This window comes from Canis aureus, chromosome 14 (assembly GCF_053574225.1).
Source record: "Canis aureus isolate CA01 chromosome 14, VMU_Caureus_v.1.0, whole genome shotgun sequence".
Lineage (NCBI taxonomy): Eukaryota > Metazoa > Chordata > Mammalia > Carnivora > Canidae > Canis > Canis aureus.
In genome coordinates this window covers 47,263,958-47,283,096 of record NC_135624.1, presented here as the reverse complement: position 1 = coordinate 47,283,096, position 19,139 = coordinate 47,263,958, and the positions used below count along the sequence as shown (strand labels likewise).

Genomic DNA, 19,139 nt, shown 5'->3' with positions numbered 1-19,139 from the left:
CTTTCTCTCCCGCGGACACCTGGCGCTTTAGGAGAGTGAGGAACTTGGTCCCGGGAGAGGGGGGGCTGGGCCGGCCTCGCGGGGCTTCCCCTGGGCCCCAGGCCTTCCCCCACGCAGGTCTGGAGGGGAGGGGGGCGGGCTTGGATGCCCGGGTCGCCAAGCCGCGGATGCACCCGCGCTCGCCCCGCGAGGAACTGCCCCAGGTTCCCCGGGACGCGGCCGCAGCACCGCGGGGACCCGGGACCGACGTGAGTGGGGCCGGGGGCGGGGCTCGGGGGCGGGGGCGAGGCTCGGGTGACTGGGGGTGGGGCTCGGCGGCTGGGGGCGGGGCTCTGGTGGCTAGGGGCGGGGCGAAGTGGGAGGGGGCGGGGCTCTGGTGGCTAGGGGCGGGGCGAGGTGGGCGGGGGCGGAGCAGAGAGGGGGCTCGGGTGGCTCGGGGCGGGGCGGGGGCGGGGCCTCAGCGGGCAGGCGAGGAGCAGTGCGCCTGCGCGCCGTCCGCCGCGCGCCAGCGAGGGCTGCAGGTGAGCTCGTGCCCTCCGGGGGCTCGGACTCACCTGAGGGCGTCGGTGAAGCCCTCTGGTCGCTCCGCGCCTTCTCCGCACGCCTGGCGGGGCTGCACCAAGCCGAGCCCTATACGTGTCCGAATAATTTAGAACACTTGCTAAAAAAAGTGAAAAAAAAAAGCTAAGGTTTTTCACTAAAAGCTTTTCACTCCGAAGTTTGAATACCCCTCAGGAATCCCGCCACCCACCCCCTCCTTTTTTTGAATGCTTGCATCATTTTGGTATTTTATTGTGCTACTTTTTATCGTTACTTGTTTGATGTGTATGTGAGGGCCCCATAGTTCTGTTCTAGGCCTACATTGCCTGAATATTTTAAAGCTGGGATAAATCCAAAATAAAAAGTTCGACACCTCTGGTTTATTCTTGAATTTTAAAAAATACACTAAAAATGAGCTAGTGGTAATTAAGAGTTTAGGCCACATCTGTATTCTATTAAAGAATAATTCCTACATATAACTGGAAATAAAATTGTTACGACAGCCTTGGATGAATGGTAGCGTGAAGCTTCTGATTAAATGGGTAAATATATAAAATCCTTCTAATGGGGCTTTTTCTCTCCCCAGATATTAAACTAACCATGAAGAAAAATATTATCAATACATGGTACTCTTTTGTAAACATTCCCAATGTGATTGTTCCAGATATTGAAAAGGAAATAAGAAGGATGGAAAATGGGGCACGCAGGTAAATCGTTGCATTTTTTTTTTCGTTGCATTTTTGATACCACTCGCTGTTCTTAAATTTAACTAGGTTTAATTTCAGTTTCATTTTCAATTTGTGGCCTTGATCTTTGTAATTAATTTAATTTACTCAATTTACTTATACTTTGGAACAGCATAACTTGTCTCACAAATGAACATAGGTTTATTGTGGTCATTATTTAGAAGCACTTATGCCATATATTTCCTTAATCATTAGCAAGGCCTTTTCTTATGGGACATTTCAAATCTACCGAGACAGCATCTCCATAGATGAATGTGAAATAATACAAAGTATGAAATGCTAAATGTTTTTAAAGTGTTTACTCTAGATCATGCTAAGCAAAATAAGTTAGAGAAAGACAATTATATGATTTTACTCATATGTAGCATTTAAGAGACAGAACAGATGAACATAGGGGAAGGGAGGGAAAAATAAAATAAGGCAAAATCAGAGTGGGAGGCAAATCCTAAGAGACTCTTAACTATAGGAAACAAACTGAGGGTTCCCAGAGGGGAGGTGGGTGGAGGGATGGAGTAACTGGGTGGTGGGCATTAAGGAGAGTACATGGTGTAATGAGCACTGGGTATCATATGCAACTGATGAGTTACTAAATTCTACCCCTGAAATTGATAATATACTATATGTTAATTAATTGATTTTAATTTTTTTTTCAATTTTTATTTATTTATGATAGTCGCAGAGAGAGAGAGAGGCAGAGACATAGGCAGAGGGAGAAGCAGGCTCCATACACCGGGAGCCCGATGTGGGATTCGATCCCGGGTTTCCAGGATCGCGCCCTGGGCCAATGGAAGGCGCCAAACCGCTGCGCCACCCAGGGATCCCCAATTAATTGATTTTAAAAAATAAATAAAATGGTTACCCCACAGATGAATTGAATGGGTAGAAATGTGGTTGAATTTATTTTTTTGTGGAAAGAAATGTTATTACAGGTTAGTTCATACAAATGTATAATGTGACCTAAAGCAGAGATACCACGCTTTCTATCTGATAAATATTAACATTAATCAATGCATCCGATAATAGAAATATGGAGGGCCTAGAAAGTAGTGTCTTATTATACGAATTTTACTGAATAACACATATACCCTAATTCCGTGTATTCTGAAAGTTCTCATTTCACTCTAATTAAAAAAGGCTATATGTTAATTTGAGAGGGAAGGAGAAAAGATGAGGCAATGGTCCTCCTAATGAGAAATGTTATTTGTTCATAATGGTTTCGTAATTGATCTGATTCATCTCTGCCACCTTTTGGACCATAGCTCCTTTTCTGATGATGATGGTGATGATGACAGTGCCTCCATGTTTGAAGAATCAGAGAATGAAACCCCCCATGCAAGGGATTCCTGTAGAAATAACTCACAGAGAAGGGATCCATCACAGAGGTGAGCAGTATGCGCTACTCCTCCATAGCTCTTTTTAAACTCTTATTTAGATGAAATATAGGTATTCTACTCCTCTATTTAGTGGGCTTGACAAATGCTCCTGCTACCCCCACTTCAGAGGATCTTGGGAGTCACTTGCTACTCACCTTTTCCTCTCTTGGAAAACTGCCACAGCCTGGTGACTATTCATGTCCATGGGGCCTCAAGTCACAAACACCCTTGCTGGTCATTTTCAGAGGCCTGTCTTTCTTTGTCCCTGAAGAACCTCATGCCCCAGTCCCCTATGACTTCTTTCTGACCCTTCTTTCAGGGTCCTGAAGCAATTGTACGTGGGAGGGGTTGGCTGTGCTCCTCTAAAAAGCTGTGTCCCATTTGACCCTACTTTTAGGGAAGTCGAGCACTAGTGTGAGCAGCTAGAAAAGAAAAGCTAGAAGTCCTTCATAGGAAATGAAACACTCATGAAAACTTCCTACCCGTGACTCTGAGGGTGTGAGGGGAATATGGTTGTCGGTGTGGATCAGGGGCTCCCATCCTGTGGAACATATTTACTTTTACTTTGCTTTTGCTCCCTCCCTTTTTCCCCTCTCTTAATCCTTTTCCCACTGACCACCTTCAGTTTTCCCACTGTTTTTATTTATCTTTTCTTCTCTTCCCATCTTCCCTGACAATCTAAGTCTTAGGTCTCTTGCTGGCAGTTGCAGCATCCAAGGTGGCTCACTTGAGGCCACAGAGGATGCTAAGCTTGGGTGTTAGCATTGATTAATAGGTTTTTACTAATTACTTTGGTTCATAGCACTGATACTCAGCAACTCATGGAGGCTCTATATTTTCAAAAATTGTCTAGGCAGTAGTTAGAACAAAGAGTTTGTTCTTTAAGACTGTTGCTTGCCATGAACATTATACAGATGGTGACGATTATGATTTCACTGTACATCTTCATTTTTCAGGGAACAGTACCTGCCTGGTGCCATCGCGCTTTTCAATGTTAACAATAGCAGCAATAAGGAGCAGTAAGTACATTTACAATAGAACCAAAGCTTTGCTTTTAAGGAATACCAGGAAAAAGGTAGGAATATATTCGAATCTGCTATAGAGGAGATCTTTATTAGAAAAACTCTATCTACTACAATGGCAATGGTATTCTATTATTTTGTCATTTGGTTATTTATATCTGAAAAATGTGACTACCCAGATTGAAAGCAGCCTGTATGTATGAATGTAGGTATGTATGTATGTATGTATGTATGTATGTATGTGTATGTATGTGTTTGAATACCTACAGAAAACCATTGTCTATAGTGTAAACGCAATTGCCTCTCCTTGTGTACAAAAATAAATGAAATATCAGTAATCCCTTCTATTCTAAGCCAACGCATCTTAGGTCAAATTTCTTAGGAGACGATCTCTGAGTGGGAGGTGTGTGCACAAAGGTTTATTGGGAGCACTCTTGGGAATGATACCTAGGAGGGAGTTAGGTGATCAGGACCAGGCTGAGGGAGAAGCTGAACTTCAGGAACAGAGTTGATATGGGGAGCTCTAGAGCAGGGATGGCCCTTCAGAGTGGTGTCATAGTCGGGTAGTGGGACTGGGCCTTTGCCCTCACGCAGTCGTTGATCAAGGGCAGTGCCTAGGATGGGGGGCATAACTTGGAGCATGGTGGCTTCCTTCAGCCAAAGCCAGCCAAAGGAGAGGGAGACTGTGACCTGTCAGCAACCAATACTCTTGGCAGGTGGGGGGAATGAGTGCCACAGTTCTGTGCGCTATTGCATCCATACCCCATGCTGCTTGTGCTGTTCAGCTCTGCTTTCTTCTTACAGAAAATTCACCCTATTTGGGAACACCTCCTCTAGTAGTCTTCTTCTTATTTTCCATGAGGAAGCTTATAAGAGGAAGGTTAATGGGATAAACTGAGGTCCCTGACAGCTGCAGCTGGTCTTGAGGCTTTATCTGAAATTCCTTATGCTCTCCTTTCCTGCCCTCCTTCCTCCTTTCAAGACTCCTATCACCCCCTGGCCAGCACTTCTCCTGGTTTAGATGACTTTCTTGGTGGAATGAATGATGCAGACCCTTATCCCTGAACGATGTGAGCCCCTGGCCACGTGCCATTCTTGAGTTATAGCTACTTTATTTGTCCATTTACCACTAAAACTGGGCTGGAGCACACCAAAGACACCAGAACGGATCACCTGTGTGCCAAATATACCATCTCCCCAACCCATCATATAACAGCAAGACCATCTAGATGTGATGAAAGAAGTCAGTTACTTTTGCCAATATGGTGACTTCCTTTCGTGCCTACTGGTTTTTTGACACGAGGGACCCAAAGTGACTGGGGAGTAGCCACAGCTTAATGTTTAATGGGACACTGTGTTGCCTGTAAGGCACATGATCCACCTGGAAACCTGGAAACCTCTAGATCCACAGAGCATAAAGTTGTGAGGATGAGAAGGACATACTCCCTATGTGAGTCGCTCCCACTTAAACTCCTTGGTTCTTTGATCCATACCTGGCCATTTCCTTTTCCATACAAAGTGGATGATTGTGCACTGCTTGAAGCTGTGCCATTGGGAAGATTAACTTTATCATGATCTTTTAGAGTCACCTTTAAAGTAGGGCCATAGGGTAGACACAGCCCATTTTGGCTTGCATCTCGATGTCAGGCTGACCCATGCCTAGACCATGCTCCATCAGCTGCTCCTGTAAGACCCCCACATATGGCCATGGTGGACAATTGAGGGATGGGTGCTGATACAACAGTGGTAGATGACATGGAGGGAAGGTACCGAGCCACCTGCTCGATCCCAAATAAACCATTTCATCATATGGTGGCTTGCTGTACAACCTTATAACTTGTTAATTGTGATAGAATTCAGGTCATGGTCAGTAGTCACTCTGTGTCCCATGGTCAGTTCATCCTCTTTCAAAGCCCTATATAGTGGAGAAATGTGATGTTCTCAGGAATATCCAGACGGTCCAAGTCCCTCTAGGCTGTGTTGTGACATTAAGAAGGAGAGAGAACATAGCTCTGGAAAAGACTATAAATGTGTTCTATTTTGCATCTCATAACTATTTCTGATCGTCTTCCCTGATAGTGATAAAAAATATAACACACTCACCATGACTGACCCGGAGCATTAGGTATATGATGTAGAACTGCATGAATGCATTGCTTTTCACATTTGCCACAGTAGCTGCAATTGGGACTACTCTTTACTCTCTGCAGTCTACTGTCACCCACAAGTATCCATGGGCTTTGTGTAGGGACCAGACATTGTATTAAATGGCAATGGGAGGGAACCACCACCACTACATGCAGTAGGTCTGTAAGGACTGCATTTTCTTTTCTGTCCAGGATGTTGTTTTCAGCTAGCAGACAGGAGGCAATGTGAGGGCTTTTACTTGGCCCTCTCCATTATGTAGCTCTTACTCTATAAGCCAAGGAACTAGTAGGGCTGAAGCTTCTGCTTCATGACCAAATATATACTTCCTGCTTTTACATTGAGGAACTGGAGAAATGGTCATAGTGGGGGGCTTTAGACCCAGTGGAAGATCCGTAAGTCATATATCGTGGATTATGTTATTACTAGGTTACCATATGCTGCTTCCCCCCGCCCGACTTTAATGGGAGGCATGATATTTCAATCCCTGGGCCTCAATATCAGCTTGGGTCTCATGCCAAATAGTTTTTAATGTATTTAGAGACTCCCTTTTCCCCCAGGTGCAGCCACCTAAATAACCCACCAACAGGTTTTCTTTGGGGGAAAGACTGGGGAAATCATTACTGAATACACTTGTGGAGGTCTTGCAGGGTCCTTCGTGAGGGCTTAGCTTCTGCTTCAGTCAGTGGTTTCATTTCTGAGAATTGGCTCAGGTTTAGAAACTATCCATGAGGTTGTGACTTTTTATTGGGTTAACTTGCTCTCAACCTCCTGATCATCCATTCCTGATCTGTTTTGATTATGTATATGTTAAACAGTGTCCTGACAAGCCGAAAGGAGGTGCATCTACCTGTAGTAGAATATAGTGATCTATTAACCTCTTCCATAGCTCTCATGGGTTAAGTCCTCTGTCTACCCATGCTCACCTTAATGCTAATTATATTTATTGGACCCATCCCTCTTCTGATGAGTAAGCACTGCCACTGACCTCTCATTCCCAGATTCTGTTACCCCTATTGCTCTCAGGGAACCCAGTTCTGTACCCAGTTTGGCATCTATCACTATCAGCCCTGGCTGACAGAGGGCTGCACCACTGGGTTTTCTCAGCGATGCTGGTGCCCCTCCTACGAGCACATTCCTTATCATTTTTGTCCTCTAAACCGTGTGAGGGACTGTAGTCAGTTGGTGGGCTCTCTTCCTTACTTGGCATGTCCACTATAGCATATTACTTCTCTGAGTCTTCCTGATACCTTTCTCCACTATCCACCACAGCACGTTGTAATTTACTCCACTTAGCATGAGCCATCACCTTTTCTGAGCTTCTGGGAGACATCTGAGCAGTGTGTTAGCACCATTTCCTAGGATCTGTGGTCCGATGTTAAAACCTGTATCACAAGAATGTGCTCTTAGAGCAATCAGTTCTCCCTTATCCAGTTTTATGTTCTGTTCCCCTTTGTACGTGACAACCTTAGGTGCCAAGCCCCACTTCCTCGTCCATTCTATTTCCTGTTTCTCCTCAATAGCAGCATTCCACTTCTGCTCGGGTTATTCATGTACAGACTAAATTCATGTGTACGTTCCCATTTGAAAATTTCCTTCCTGTTAACATCCTCACTCTTCTAAAATTCTCCAGCTCTTACCTATACGTTGAGGCCTAGACCTGTCTCCCCTTAATATCCTCTCTGATGATGCTCCTGGTAGTGAGCTGCCTGTTTATTCATGTCTGAATAATAAAATTTCCCAAGGCATCTGAGCCTATTTTGACCTGAGGTCTGCTTGATTCTAGAATCCATTCTTCAGCTGATAGAAAGAGAGCCAACTGTAGAAAGAGGCCTCCAATCACATAATCTCCACTCCAGAAGAAATTGCATATAGAAAAGGATGATTTCAAATCCAGTGAATGAATCTAAGAATTAGGATTCTACTGTGTGAAGTTTTTTGACTACTCATAAAAAATTGCTTCATTTGGGATTACCCTCCCTAAAGAAAATTGATGGCATTTTCTTGAAATTCTCAAAGCTCTTACTCAGTAATAAATATAAGTGATATCAAGAAGCTTAAATCTTAAATGATTTTTTTGGGGATACATGGAGCCTGAAAGTGCACTCTTGGGGGGCTATTGTTCCCTGGATTTCCCTCTTTGAGTTTATGCCTTTATCTACTACCATTGCCTTCAATTTTCCACATGCACTAACCCAGGAATTTTTGTTTATTTGTTTTATCATCTGGGTACAGGTCCATTTTTTGTAGAACTCTCCATTAGGAGACCAGATTTTTGGTCTCTGAGCATGGGGGCAAGTCCCTGAGTGCAAGGCTCAGAATTCTTGCTCAATAGAGAGGAAAGTAAACAAGAATGGAAGTCAGAATGTAATTTGATTATGTGACTTAAATATTATTTCTTCTTTAGAGAACCAAAAGAAAAAAAGAAAAAGAAAAAAGAAAAGAAGAGGTAAGTTAGACTTTGGCATGAGTGATCCCAGATTTTTTGGCCCAGAATATTTCTGTGCTTTATTGCTAACCACATCTCTCTCTTTTCAGCAAATCAGGAGATAAAAATGAAAATAAAAAGGACTCAGAGAAGAAAAAGAAGAAAGAAAAGGAAAAAGAGAAGAAAAATAAAGAGGAGAAAGGCAAAGATAAGAAAGAAGAGTAAGTGGCACTGAAATTAGGAATGAATTTATAATGGATTTTGGATGCAGGGAGTTTCCTGAAAGCTGTTGAAGTTTTTATAAAGGGAAAAATCCTTAATAATATGGGCTTGAGGCATCTGGCTAAGCTCAATCGGTAGACCATTGACTATTGATCTTGGGGTTGTAAGTTCAAGCCCCATGCTGGGTGTAGAGATTACTTAAAAATAAAATCTTTAGCTTTAGCTCCCCCACTACCAACAGCACCCCCCCAAAGTAGTCTTGATACTAGAAAATTTAAAAAATTTTCCATTTGAGCAAATATTTCCTTCCTTCCTTCCTTCCTTCCTTCCTTCCTTCCTTCCTTCCTTCCTTCCTTCCTTCCTTCCTTCCTTCCTTCCCTCTGCTCTCTATTGCCTCTTCATTCTTCATAGATGCTTATGAACAAATACTTTTTATTAGGTTGTGTTACATTCTTCTTTCCATACAGGTGAGAAAGAAGTCACGAGTTCCCTTTCCTGATTGTTTAGTTCCTGTAGTTCCTGATTGTTTTGTTACCTGCTACGGGGAGTGGCAACACTCCATCCTCTCATCACCCATAACCTACCAAAGAGGTCTATGGAATATCCAGAGTTTAGCATGATCTGTGCACTGTTCCTTCTCAGTGGCTGGATTGATAGAAATGGCTGTAGCACCACAATAAAACAAGGGCTTTAAAAAAGCCTAATGTAAGGTTTAATGTAAGACTAGTAATTTATCTATCCAGTGCTCACTAAGCAATTTCTTATGTCTGGCACACTCATGCCAAGCTAGTCTTCTCCCTGTAGAGTGAGCTTCTCCAGCTTACTTCTGTTTCGTTCATTACAGGTGATGGACATAACCATATTGGATACGTGAAATAAAAATGTCCTAGTTCCTTGGTAACCTTCTACTTTATTTCTAATTGCTGTTAGGGAGAAGAAAGAGGTCATGGTTATTGATCCTGCAGGAAACATGTACTATAACTGGCTGTTTTGCATCACTTTACCTGTTATGTACAACTGGACTATGGTTATTGCAAGGTATCTATATATTTTTGTGGATCTTGACCTGATTCTAATTTCTAAGTTACCTGACTTAACAGTGTGGTCCAGGGCTCTTTGGGACATACCTCTTTTCTATACCACAGGCTGTAAAGAGAGGTTGCATTATTCTCAATGTGTTTTCCTAAAATCAGGAGTGGGTGCTTTGGTTCCCAATATACTTAGATGCAGAGTAGAAGGATATTTTTTAACTTTTGATTGCTGAGTCACTTAATTAGAATTTGGGGAGAAACTTTGTTATTTATTTATTTAGGTCCATAAGAAAAAAAAATGTCAAGAGTGGGGAAAAAAAAAAAGATCTGGGTTGTTTTAGAACAAGATGTGTTTCCCAAGTGATTTCTCTGGTTCTCTGTCCTTTAGACAGTAAGCATCTCAGCCATCCAGAACCAAGAACATTCCTTGAAGCATTTTGGGTACAAATAGTCAAAAAGAACCTGGTTATCTGTATTTTGACATTAGCTTGAGACCATTTATTCTTATTTGATGTCTTCATGAAGTGAACTAGTGTAATGGAAAGAATGTTGGAATTCAAAAACATGAGAAAACTACATCCAACCACTCAGATTCAGAAAAGCCATGGTTGTTTAAATTGACCCTAAGGACCTGATCAGCCTTAGTGTGTTATATCTCTTAACGTGCTAAAAATTATGCAGAGAAGACTTTCATTTGCATTTGCCCCTGTTTCATTTTATTTATGCAAGTTTTTCTTTTACAGAGCATGTTTTGATGAACTTCAGTCTGATTACCTAGAATATTGGATCATTTTTGATTACCTATCAGATATAGTCTATCTTCTTGATATGTTTGTACGAACAAGGACAGGTAAATGTGTTCAACTTTGGATGTTTTGTAATTTTGCACTTTTACCTCTACAGTATAATTTGAAATTCTGTCATTGAAGCGTTCCTCAAAATAAACTCCTAAAAATCTATTTTAGAGGAAAAAGCTGTTTGAAAGCAAGAGTGCCATATACCTACCCCACAAGCTTAGGTCACTACAACTGATTCACTTTACTAGGCAACCTTTGAGTGTGGATTGGTGGCTTTCCTACCATTAACTTGCTCATGGGGTTAGTGCCATGTGAGAGGAATAAAGACAACAGAAAGATTCTGCTAGTTCTGTGGAGAAAGGGTAATTGCTACCTAACAGACAGAGAGCCAGGAAGAGGCATGGGGTAAAACCAGTATACCCAGCAGAGCTGTACTAGAGATTTTGTAACACGGTACAAATCCTTAATTCAACTTTGTGGTCATGGCGAGGCATTACTGACCAGGGAGCAGGATCTGATGGCTTCCCCTTAAGTATTCTTGACAAGTAGGTATAAGCTTATCATTTTTACACTGCTCTCTGTGTGCAAAGGTAACCACCGTACAGAGAGTAGCACTTAAGAATCATTATTTAAAATAGGGACATGCTCCAAATATCAGTGGGCTGGAGCCATGCTCTACTCACACCTCTGGTAGCCAGTCTAGGAAGGGGAACAGATTCTTTCCTTGGTGAAATGTATCAGAATGTTAAAATTCAAAGCCCACTTTGAAAATGCAGGAGAAAGTAGGATCCCAGATGTCTAAGGAAGCCTGGGGAACAAGAAGGAGAGAGAAAATGAACCTTCAAAGGACATTTATTCTTCACATTGAAGGGACAAGGAAGGAATACACATAACAGACAATAAGGCTGGTACCCAAGCTTCAGAGGTAGGGCTGGGATTCTGACAATAGACTAGCATGAGGCATTAGGCACAACACTAGGGCATTTAGAAAAATTTCTAAGAACGCTGTTCATAAAAAGAATGGCTTTACCTGGGTAGAGATGCTGGATCTACAGAGGTCTGAATATATACAAAGTATATATTCATTGCCTATAATCTCTCACTTTTGCACTTAAAGTGTTTTGTTTTTTATTTCTTCAAAAGAATATCTTATCTTCTAAACCATATTTTAATCAGTATTCATATCTTATAACATTGTTAAAAGCATGTTTATTAGAAATGAACTCTTTTCTTAAAATTTTTAAAATTTATTTTAGAGCGAGAGAGCAAGTGGGGTAAGGAGCAGAGGGAGAGAATCTTCTAGCAGACTCTTCACTGCACCTAGAGCCTGATGCGGGGCTCAACCTGAGCCGAAACCAAGAGTCGGATGCTTAGCAGAATGAGTCACCCAGGGGCCCCTACTGAAAATGAACTCTTGTTTTGAACTGGATGAAGTTCCTTGAGGGTTATTTTAGGAAAATTCATAATGGCATAAAAACAAAAACATGAAATTGTTTTTTTGTTTTTTGTTTTTTTCTATTTTAGGTTACTTAGAACAAGGACTGCTGGTGAGGGAGGAGGCTAAGCTCATAGAGAAATATAAATCAAACTTGCAATTTAAACTTGATTTTCTATCAGTAATACCAACTGATCTGCTGTATTTTAAGCTGGGGTGGAACTATCCAGAAATTAGATTAAACAGACTATTAAGGATCTCTCGAATGTTTGAGTTCTTCCAGAGAACAGAAACAAGAACAAACTACCCAAATATCTTCAGGATTTCCAACCTTGTTATGTATATCGTCATCATTATCCACTGGAATGCATGTGTTTACTTCTCTATTTCCAAAGCTATTGGATTTGGAAATGATACGTGGGTGTATCCTGACGTTAACGATCCTGAATTTGGCCGTTTGGCTAGAAAATATGTATACAGCTTGTACTGGTCTACACTGACTTTGACCACAATTGGTGAAACACCACCTCCCGTGAGGGATTCTGAGTATGTCTTTGTGGTGGTTGATTTCCTAATCGGAGTGTTAATTTTTGCTACCATCGTTGGTAACATAGGTTCTATGATTTCCAACATGAATGCTGCCAGGGCAGAATTTCAAGCAAGAATTGATGCAATCAAGCAATATATGCATTTCCGAAATGTAAGCAAAGATATGGAAAAGAGAGTTATCAAATGGTTCGACTATCTGTGGACCAACAAAAAAACAGTTGATGAGAAAGAAGTCCTCAAGTATCTACCTGATAAGCTGAGAGCAGAGATCGCCATCAACGTTCACTTAGACACTTTAAAAAAGGTGCGCATTTTTGCGGACTGTGAAGCTGGGCTGTTGGTGGAATTGGTCTTGAAATTACAACCCCAAGTCTACAGTCCTGGAGATTACATTTGCAAGAAAGGGGATATCGGACGAGAGATGTACATCATCAAGGAAGGCAAACTTGCTGTGGTGGCAGATGATGGAATCACTCAGTTCGTGGTCTTGAGTGATGGCAGCTACTTCGGCGAGATCAGTATCCTTAACATTAAAGGTAGCAAAGCTGGCAATCGAAGAACAGCCAATATTAAAAGTATTGGCTACTCAGATCTGTTCTGTCTCTCAAAAGATGACCTCATGGAAGCTCTAACTGAGTACCCAGATGCCAAAACTATGCTAGAAGAGAAGGGAAAGCAAATCTTGATGAAAGATGGTCTACTGGATATAAATATTGCAAATGCTGGAAGTGATCCTAAAGACCTGGAAGAGAAGGTCACCCGAATGGAGGGATCAGTAGACCTCTTGCAGACAAGGTTTGCTCGGATCCTGGCTGAGTATGAGTCAATGCAGCAGAAACTGAAGCAAAGACTAACCAAAGTTGAGAGATTTCTGAAACCAATTATTGACACAGAATTTTCAGCTCTTGAAGGAACGGGAGATGAAAGTAGGCCCCTGGACTCCACACAGGACTGAGAAGCTGGTCATTAACAAGGACGTGCCTCATGATCCTTTTGGTTTAGGCAACTCTAAATTGGAAGAAGAGGGAGATTCAGCTGGGGGAGTGTTTCCATAAGGAAAATGGGCTTTGGTGCAGTATACAAGGCCCGCGCACCCACTTGGGAGGTACTGTGATTAACAATCATCGTCCTTAGGATTTTTCAGAGTGGATAATGTGCAAAGATATAGAATGATTAAGTTGTCAGTATCTACATTTCCTGATTTTTTTCATATATGCTCCTTTTATGTAATACTCTATAAAAGCGAACAAGTATCCCTCACTTTCAGGCATTTTACATTGTGGAGGAGCAGCTGGGAATTACCATGTATGTCATGTTCAGGATACCATTTTAAAAAGGATTAGAATGCAATAAAGTAAAATAAATCCTAAAACTATGGTGAATATTATTTATTTGATAACTTAATAGGGAGTTTAGGATCTTTTAGAGCTTCAGGGTCATTTTAAAGATATTAGTCATTGTAGTCTAGGACTTAGGAAGGGTGGTGAAGAGAAACTTCTTATGAGAAAAGTGTGACAAATCAAACTCCACATATCTACACTAATATAGAAATACATAACATTAAAAATCATAAAATGTAGGAATATTTTATAATATATTTTTTCCTTTCAAGATTTTATTTAAATTCAAGTTAGTGGGAAGCCTGGATGGCTCAGCGGTTGAGCATCTGCCTTTGGCTCAGGGCGTGATCCCGGGATCCTGGGATCGAGTCCCACATCGGGCTCCCTGCAGGCAGCCTGTTTCTCCCTCTGCCTGTGTCTCTGCCCCTCTCTGTGTCTTTCATGAATAAATAAATAAAATATTTTTTTAAAAAATAAATTCAAGTGAGTTAACACATAGTATAACATTAGTTTCTGGGGTAAAATTTAGTGACTCATCAGTTGCATACAGCACCCAGTGCTCATTACATCAAGTGCCCTCCTTAATGCCCATCACCATTTACCCCATTCCCTCTCCCACCTCCCCTCCAGCAACCCTCAGTTTATACTTTTATAATAAATTTTTAAAAAATTTTTGTTTATTTATTCATGATAGTCACAGAGAGAGAGAGAGAGAGAGAGAGAGAGAGAGAGAGGCAGAGACATAGGCAGAGGGAGAAGCAGACTCCATGCACCGGGAGCCCGACATGGGATTCGATCCCGGGTCTCCAGGATCGGATAGCGCCCTGGGCCAAAGGCAGGCGCCAAACCGCTGCGCCACCCAGGGATCCCCCTTTTATAATAAATTTTTAAAAGTCTCTGATTCTTTTTTTTTTTTTTTTTTAAAGATTTTATTTATTTATTCATGATAGTCACAGAGAGAGAGAGAGAGAGAGAGAGGCAGAGACACAGGCAGAGAGAGAAGCGGGCTCCATGCAGGGAGCCCGATGTGGGATTCGATCCCGGGTCTCCAGGATCGCGCCCTGGGCCAAAGGCAGGCGCCAAACCGCTGCGCCACCCAGGGATCCCAAAAGTCTCTGATTCTTAAGACCTGACAGCAATAGCTATTATCTTCCTTACCTGACCGGCCAGCAACAAAAAAAGGTATAAAAATAATTCCATTGCTGAATGATTAATAAAGGAAATTGTGATGTTAGAAAAGGAGATGTGTAGGTTCTGTGGACCAGCATGGCATCATCAGGCAACTTCTTAGAAATTCAGAATCTCAGGCCCTACTGTGGAGCTACTGGATTAGAAAATGCTTTTTAGCAGGACCCTTGGGTGATTCATACATTAAAGCTTGAGAAGCACCTAACTGGAGAACCAGGAAGGAGTTAATGGGATTTGTTCTAGGAATTTCAGAAAAGGGCTCTGTATGACAAGTGTGTGGTTGTGGAAGACATTGCTAATCCATCATAAACCTCTCTACTAGTTAACTCAGATGAGTTTAAAAAAAAAAGTCTTCTTACCAGAGATCACTGGAATTGATATAAAATTTCTCTCTCTGCCTGTAATGATATGACTTAACGTGACATCCTGTTAATTTTACATTTCAGAAATTTATATGGACCTTGATCAGTGCACGTCTATGGTATATTCTATTCTACCAATAGAATATTCATTGAACCGTACATGGTATTTGCAGTCTCATGTTGACATTTTACATTTTATCTCTTCAATATCAGCTGGCAAGTATTTCTTCACTACAGAGGAAGTGACTAGTACTGGAGTGGGTGGGTCGTATTTAATATATAACAATGTTTCTGCCTGACACAAGTACTCTTTTTCCTATCTTTTTTTTGTTTGTTTGTTTTTGTTTTTACTTTTTATTCCTTCTTCACACGCAGACTATTCTTTGTGCTCTTTGTTGCCTGTTATAAAAACCTCTATGACACTGTAAAGAGGCTTGATTTGGTAAGGTAGGAATGGCCCTTGGCTCAGGGCCTCGCTCCCAAGGAGAAGCAGCCCTGGTCACAGCATCCAGGAGGGTGGGTACTTTGAGTCTGATTTCAACTAGAGACATCCCAGGGTTTCGACTTGATGAACTCTGACCCAGAGCTCTGGGAGTCTCTCCGATACTTATATTGGACAGGTGGCAGATTCTTGATTCAAAGACTTGGGGTCAGGAAGGCTCAGCCAATTCCTTTTCCGTGACTCCTCCAGGTGGAGGCTCAGACAGGTGGTGGCGAGGTTCCAGTTCAGAGCCCTGGAATGCAATGCTTCTGGCTTCATACCGAAATCTTTTTTAAGCAAACAAACAAACAAACAGGAAATATGGGGCTTTCGAGAGACTCATGGTAAGGATGCCGAGCTGGGTACAAGTGAGTGCCAAAGGCGAATCCCACCTTTTGGTAGTCCAAAAACTACCCAGATTCCAGACTGATTCCAGACTCCAACGGGCTGTCTTAACATATTAAGATTATGACAGGCTTGATATAAGGACAAGGGAGGGCTGGTTACAATCTGAAGGTCGTTAGTAACTGCATCTGCGAGCAGATAAGTGAGTTCTGGGACTCATTGATGGCAGGTCAATGAGGGAGCAGAAACCCAATCAGAGTCTTGCCAGTGGATCTGTTTACTCTGCACACACACACACACCCACCTATAATGTAATTTTCTCATAGGAATAGATCACTTCAAGACTTTGCATGCATCTTTTAAAAACCCCAACTTTTCCAACTTGAAATATGATGTGATTCAACTTCTTACCATCAGGTGGCAATGTTGGTCTATAATTACAACCTTCACAGTTTAAAATTCTTTCTCTTCACAGAAAATATAGGTAGTAAAATCAGAGTTCTTCGGCAATAATGGGCATCCCCCGCCCAACATGAAGATTTCCAGAAGATTTTAGCATAGCACACTATATGCCAGCCTAAAATTAAAACATGATCAAATAAAATTTCATATGCAAATTTAATGGATGAAGCAAGATAAATGGAAGCATTTTAGTACTTCTTAATTTCAGAAAGTTCAACAAAGCAATAACGACAATTAAATTACAAGAAGCTTTTCATCACTCTGTAAGATATGTATTCGAGGTAAGCAAAAGAAAAAAGGGGAGGAATCAGCATTTATATTGAAATTCAGGTTATATTTTTATTTAAAATAAAAGTCTATTGCTTTAAAAAGTGTGGAAACCACTGATCTGTTTTAACAGTGTTGGAAGTATGCCTGGCTAGGACACTGTCAATTTAGGTAATATTCTTCCTATGACTAGAGAAATGGTATTTTTGGGTATCTTTATAGACTGTTAAGAATGCAAAATACCAAACATCAGGCTTTTCAACTCCAAAGAAAAGCTTGCTGTTCGTGAGTTTATTTCTAGGTGAAGGGAGAAAGTGGGAAATGCATGGGAAGGAAATTGGAAGATGTAGAAAATGCAAAATGACTCCAGAGATCATCTAATTCACCCCTTCTCATTTCACAAATACAGAAAAGATGATTAGGAAGCACTGAAATTGGTGAGGATATAGAGTATTGAGAATTTGGAATAACAGGGGGATCTTGACCGTATGTTGGAGAGCCATATGCTAATACCCGCTAGAGCCAAGGTGGGGCTGATCTAAAACCCAGCAATTTCATTCCTTGGTATCGTCACTACAGAAACTTGGCCGCACATACAACAGGAGCGATGTTGAAGAATGTTTATAATAGAAAAAAATTGGAAACAGCTTAAGTGTTCATCAAGAGGAGGCTAGTTACATAAATTGGAATAAATTCCAATAATGGAATTATATAAAACGTTTGGATAGTAACAGAGACCATTAGGGTTTAGTTTGTGCCAGGCACTGTACAAAGATGCAGTTATTCTTTGTGAAAACTTATAAGATAGCTTCCACTGTGTTTTTGGTTTAAAAGATGAGGAGGAAAGGCAGGCACAGAGGGTTAAAGTAATTTGCCCACCACTCACGGGAAGGACGTGGAACAACTGCTCCCTGAACCCCGACAAGGCTTCAGGGTGCCTGCCCTTAACCCCTGCCTTCATGCTGACTTTTGCATGTCCACGTAATATCTTCTGTAGAAAGTTTACAAACGCACAGCACAAGACTGAGTAGCATTTGTGGATCTGCACCTCTGGTGTAACAGTTTGATTAACAGGCAGGAGGATGCCTGTTATGAGCAGGAGTCAGAACAGGGCTTACACTTGGGGGGGCTGGAGAGAACAGGGTGGGAGGGAGAGTGAGACTTCTGAGGACTTCCACAGTCTGTGATATCTCAAATTTTCAAAAACCATTTGAAGGAAATAAATCCAAATGTTAAGACCTGACACACCTGCATGCAAATACATGCATTCTCTCTATAATTTTGGTAGATCTGAACTGCTTCGAATGAAGGAGAAAAGAGTAGAGGAGGTAAGTAAATTCACACAGCTAGTTCAGGACAAGGCCTGGACTTTTGACCCTTGGTTCAGTGTTTACTTGGCTTAAAAGGCTGTACTCGATTGCTTTCTACACAGACTGAGTTGAGTGCTTTACGGACTCTACCTGGTGATAACATGTCTGTTCTCTGTATGTTTTCACTTTAAACTAGTCAGACTGCATATTGAGTACATTCGAGACAATACTTGCTAGAATTACACTGCAGGTCTGGCTCTTGGTTTCCTGATGAGTTAGAGGTGAAAGAATGCATTTTTCACCAATGCATTCCTTTGGGGTTCCGAAAATAACAATTTACCACAAAATCACTCACTATCCTGACAATGTTGGCCCTTTAAAAGAGTTGATACTGCGTTTCTTGTCAGATCGCCAATGTCTCCTCTTTTTTAGTTGGGTTCATTTTTGTTCTATCTGGGTTGCGCATTAGCCAGTTGGACTTGGTCCAAGAAGTTACTTGAGTTAGTTCTTCAGAAATCAGTGAGCCTGTTTCCTGGGTTTGTCACAAAGATTCATGATGCCCAGGAGCACAGTATTGTGGTGGCACCAAAATCCATGGAGTTCTGTGGTATCCTTCAGTGGCCTCCTTGCTTATTCTTGGAAGAGTGACCAATGAGACAACCAGGGCACAAGGGATGAACGTTTGCCTACCATTAGCAGCAGGCTGGAGAACAGGAATGTAATTTTTTTCCCACTCATTTCCGAAAGGAGGAAATCACTCTCCCTTGTTTCTTTGTTTGCAAAAAGTACTGGTAATTAGTAGATCTACTTATGGGTGTTTCCATTGCTTCGTTCAGATACAGTGTCAAATTGCCCCCAAAGCACAAAATATATAAAATTACCGAGAAAGCATACCACAATAAAGTAACATGAAATTTACTTCAATTATATATATTTTTTATTTTTATGTCTAAGATAATTGGGTACTTGAAACTCATTGATTAAAGAGAGACAGGACTTTCCAGTGACAGAAAAGTGAGAGTTGTTCTTTACTGAGCTGAAATGATGGCTATTTCCTCTCCTTTTAGAGATTCTTAATTAAAATTTTGGTTCTGAA

The 19,139-nt window shown here is 41.5% G+C and overlaps 1 protein-coding gene across 1 annotated transcript; it reads left to right on the top strand.

Moving 5' to 3' along the window:
- The first annotated feature begins 532 nt into the window (after positions 1-532).
- CNGA1 (cyclic nucleotide gated channel subunit alpha 1) lies at positions 533-13,667 on the top strand. The gene is made up of 8 exons (XM_077846628.1): positions 533-1,247; positions 2,546-2,668; positions 3,616-3,678; positions 8,234-8,275; positions 8,365-8,475; positions 9,407-9,514; positions 10,251-10,357; positions 11,829-13,667. Exons 1-8 carry the CDS (start codon positions 1,105-1,107, stop codon positions 13,241-13,243), a joined length of 2,112 nt encoding a protein of 703 aa, XP_077702754.1. The 5' UTR covers positions 533-1,104; the 3' UTR covers positions 13,244-13,667.
- Positions 13,668-19,139: the final 5,472 nt, after the last annotated feature.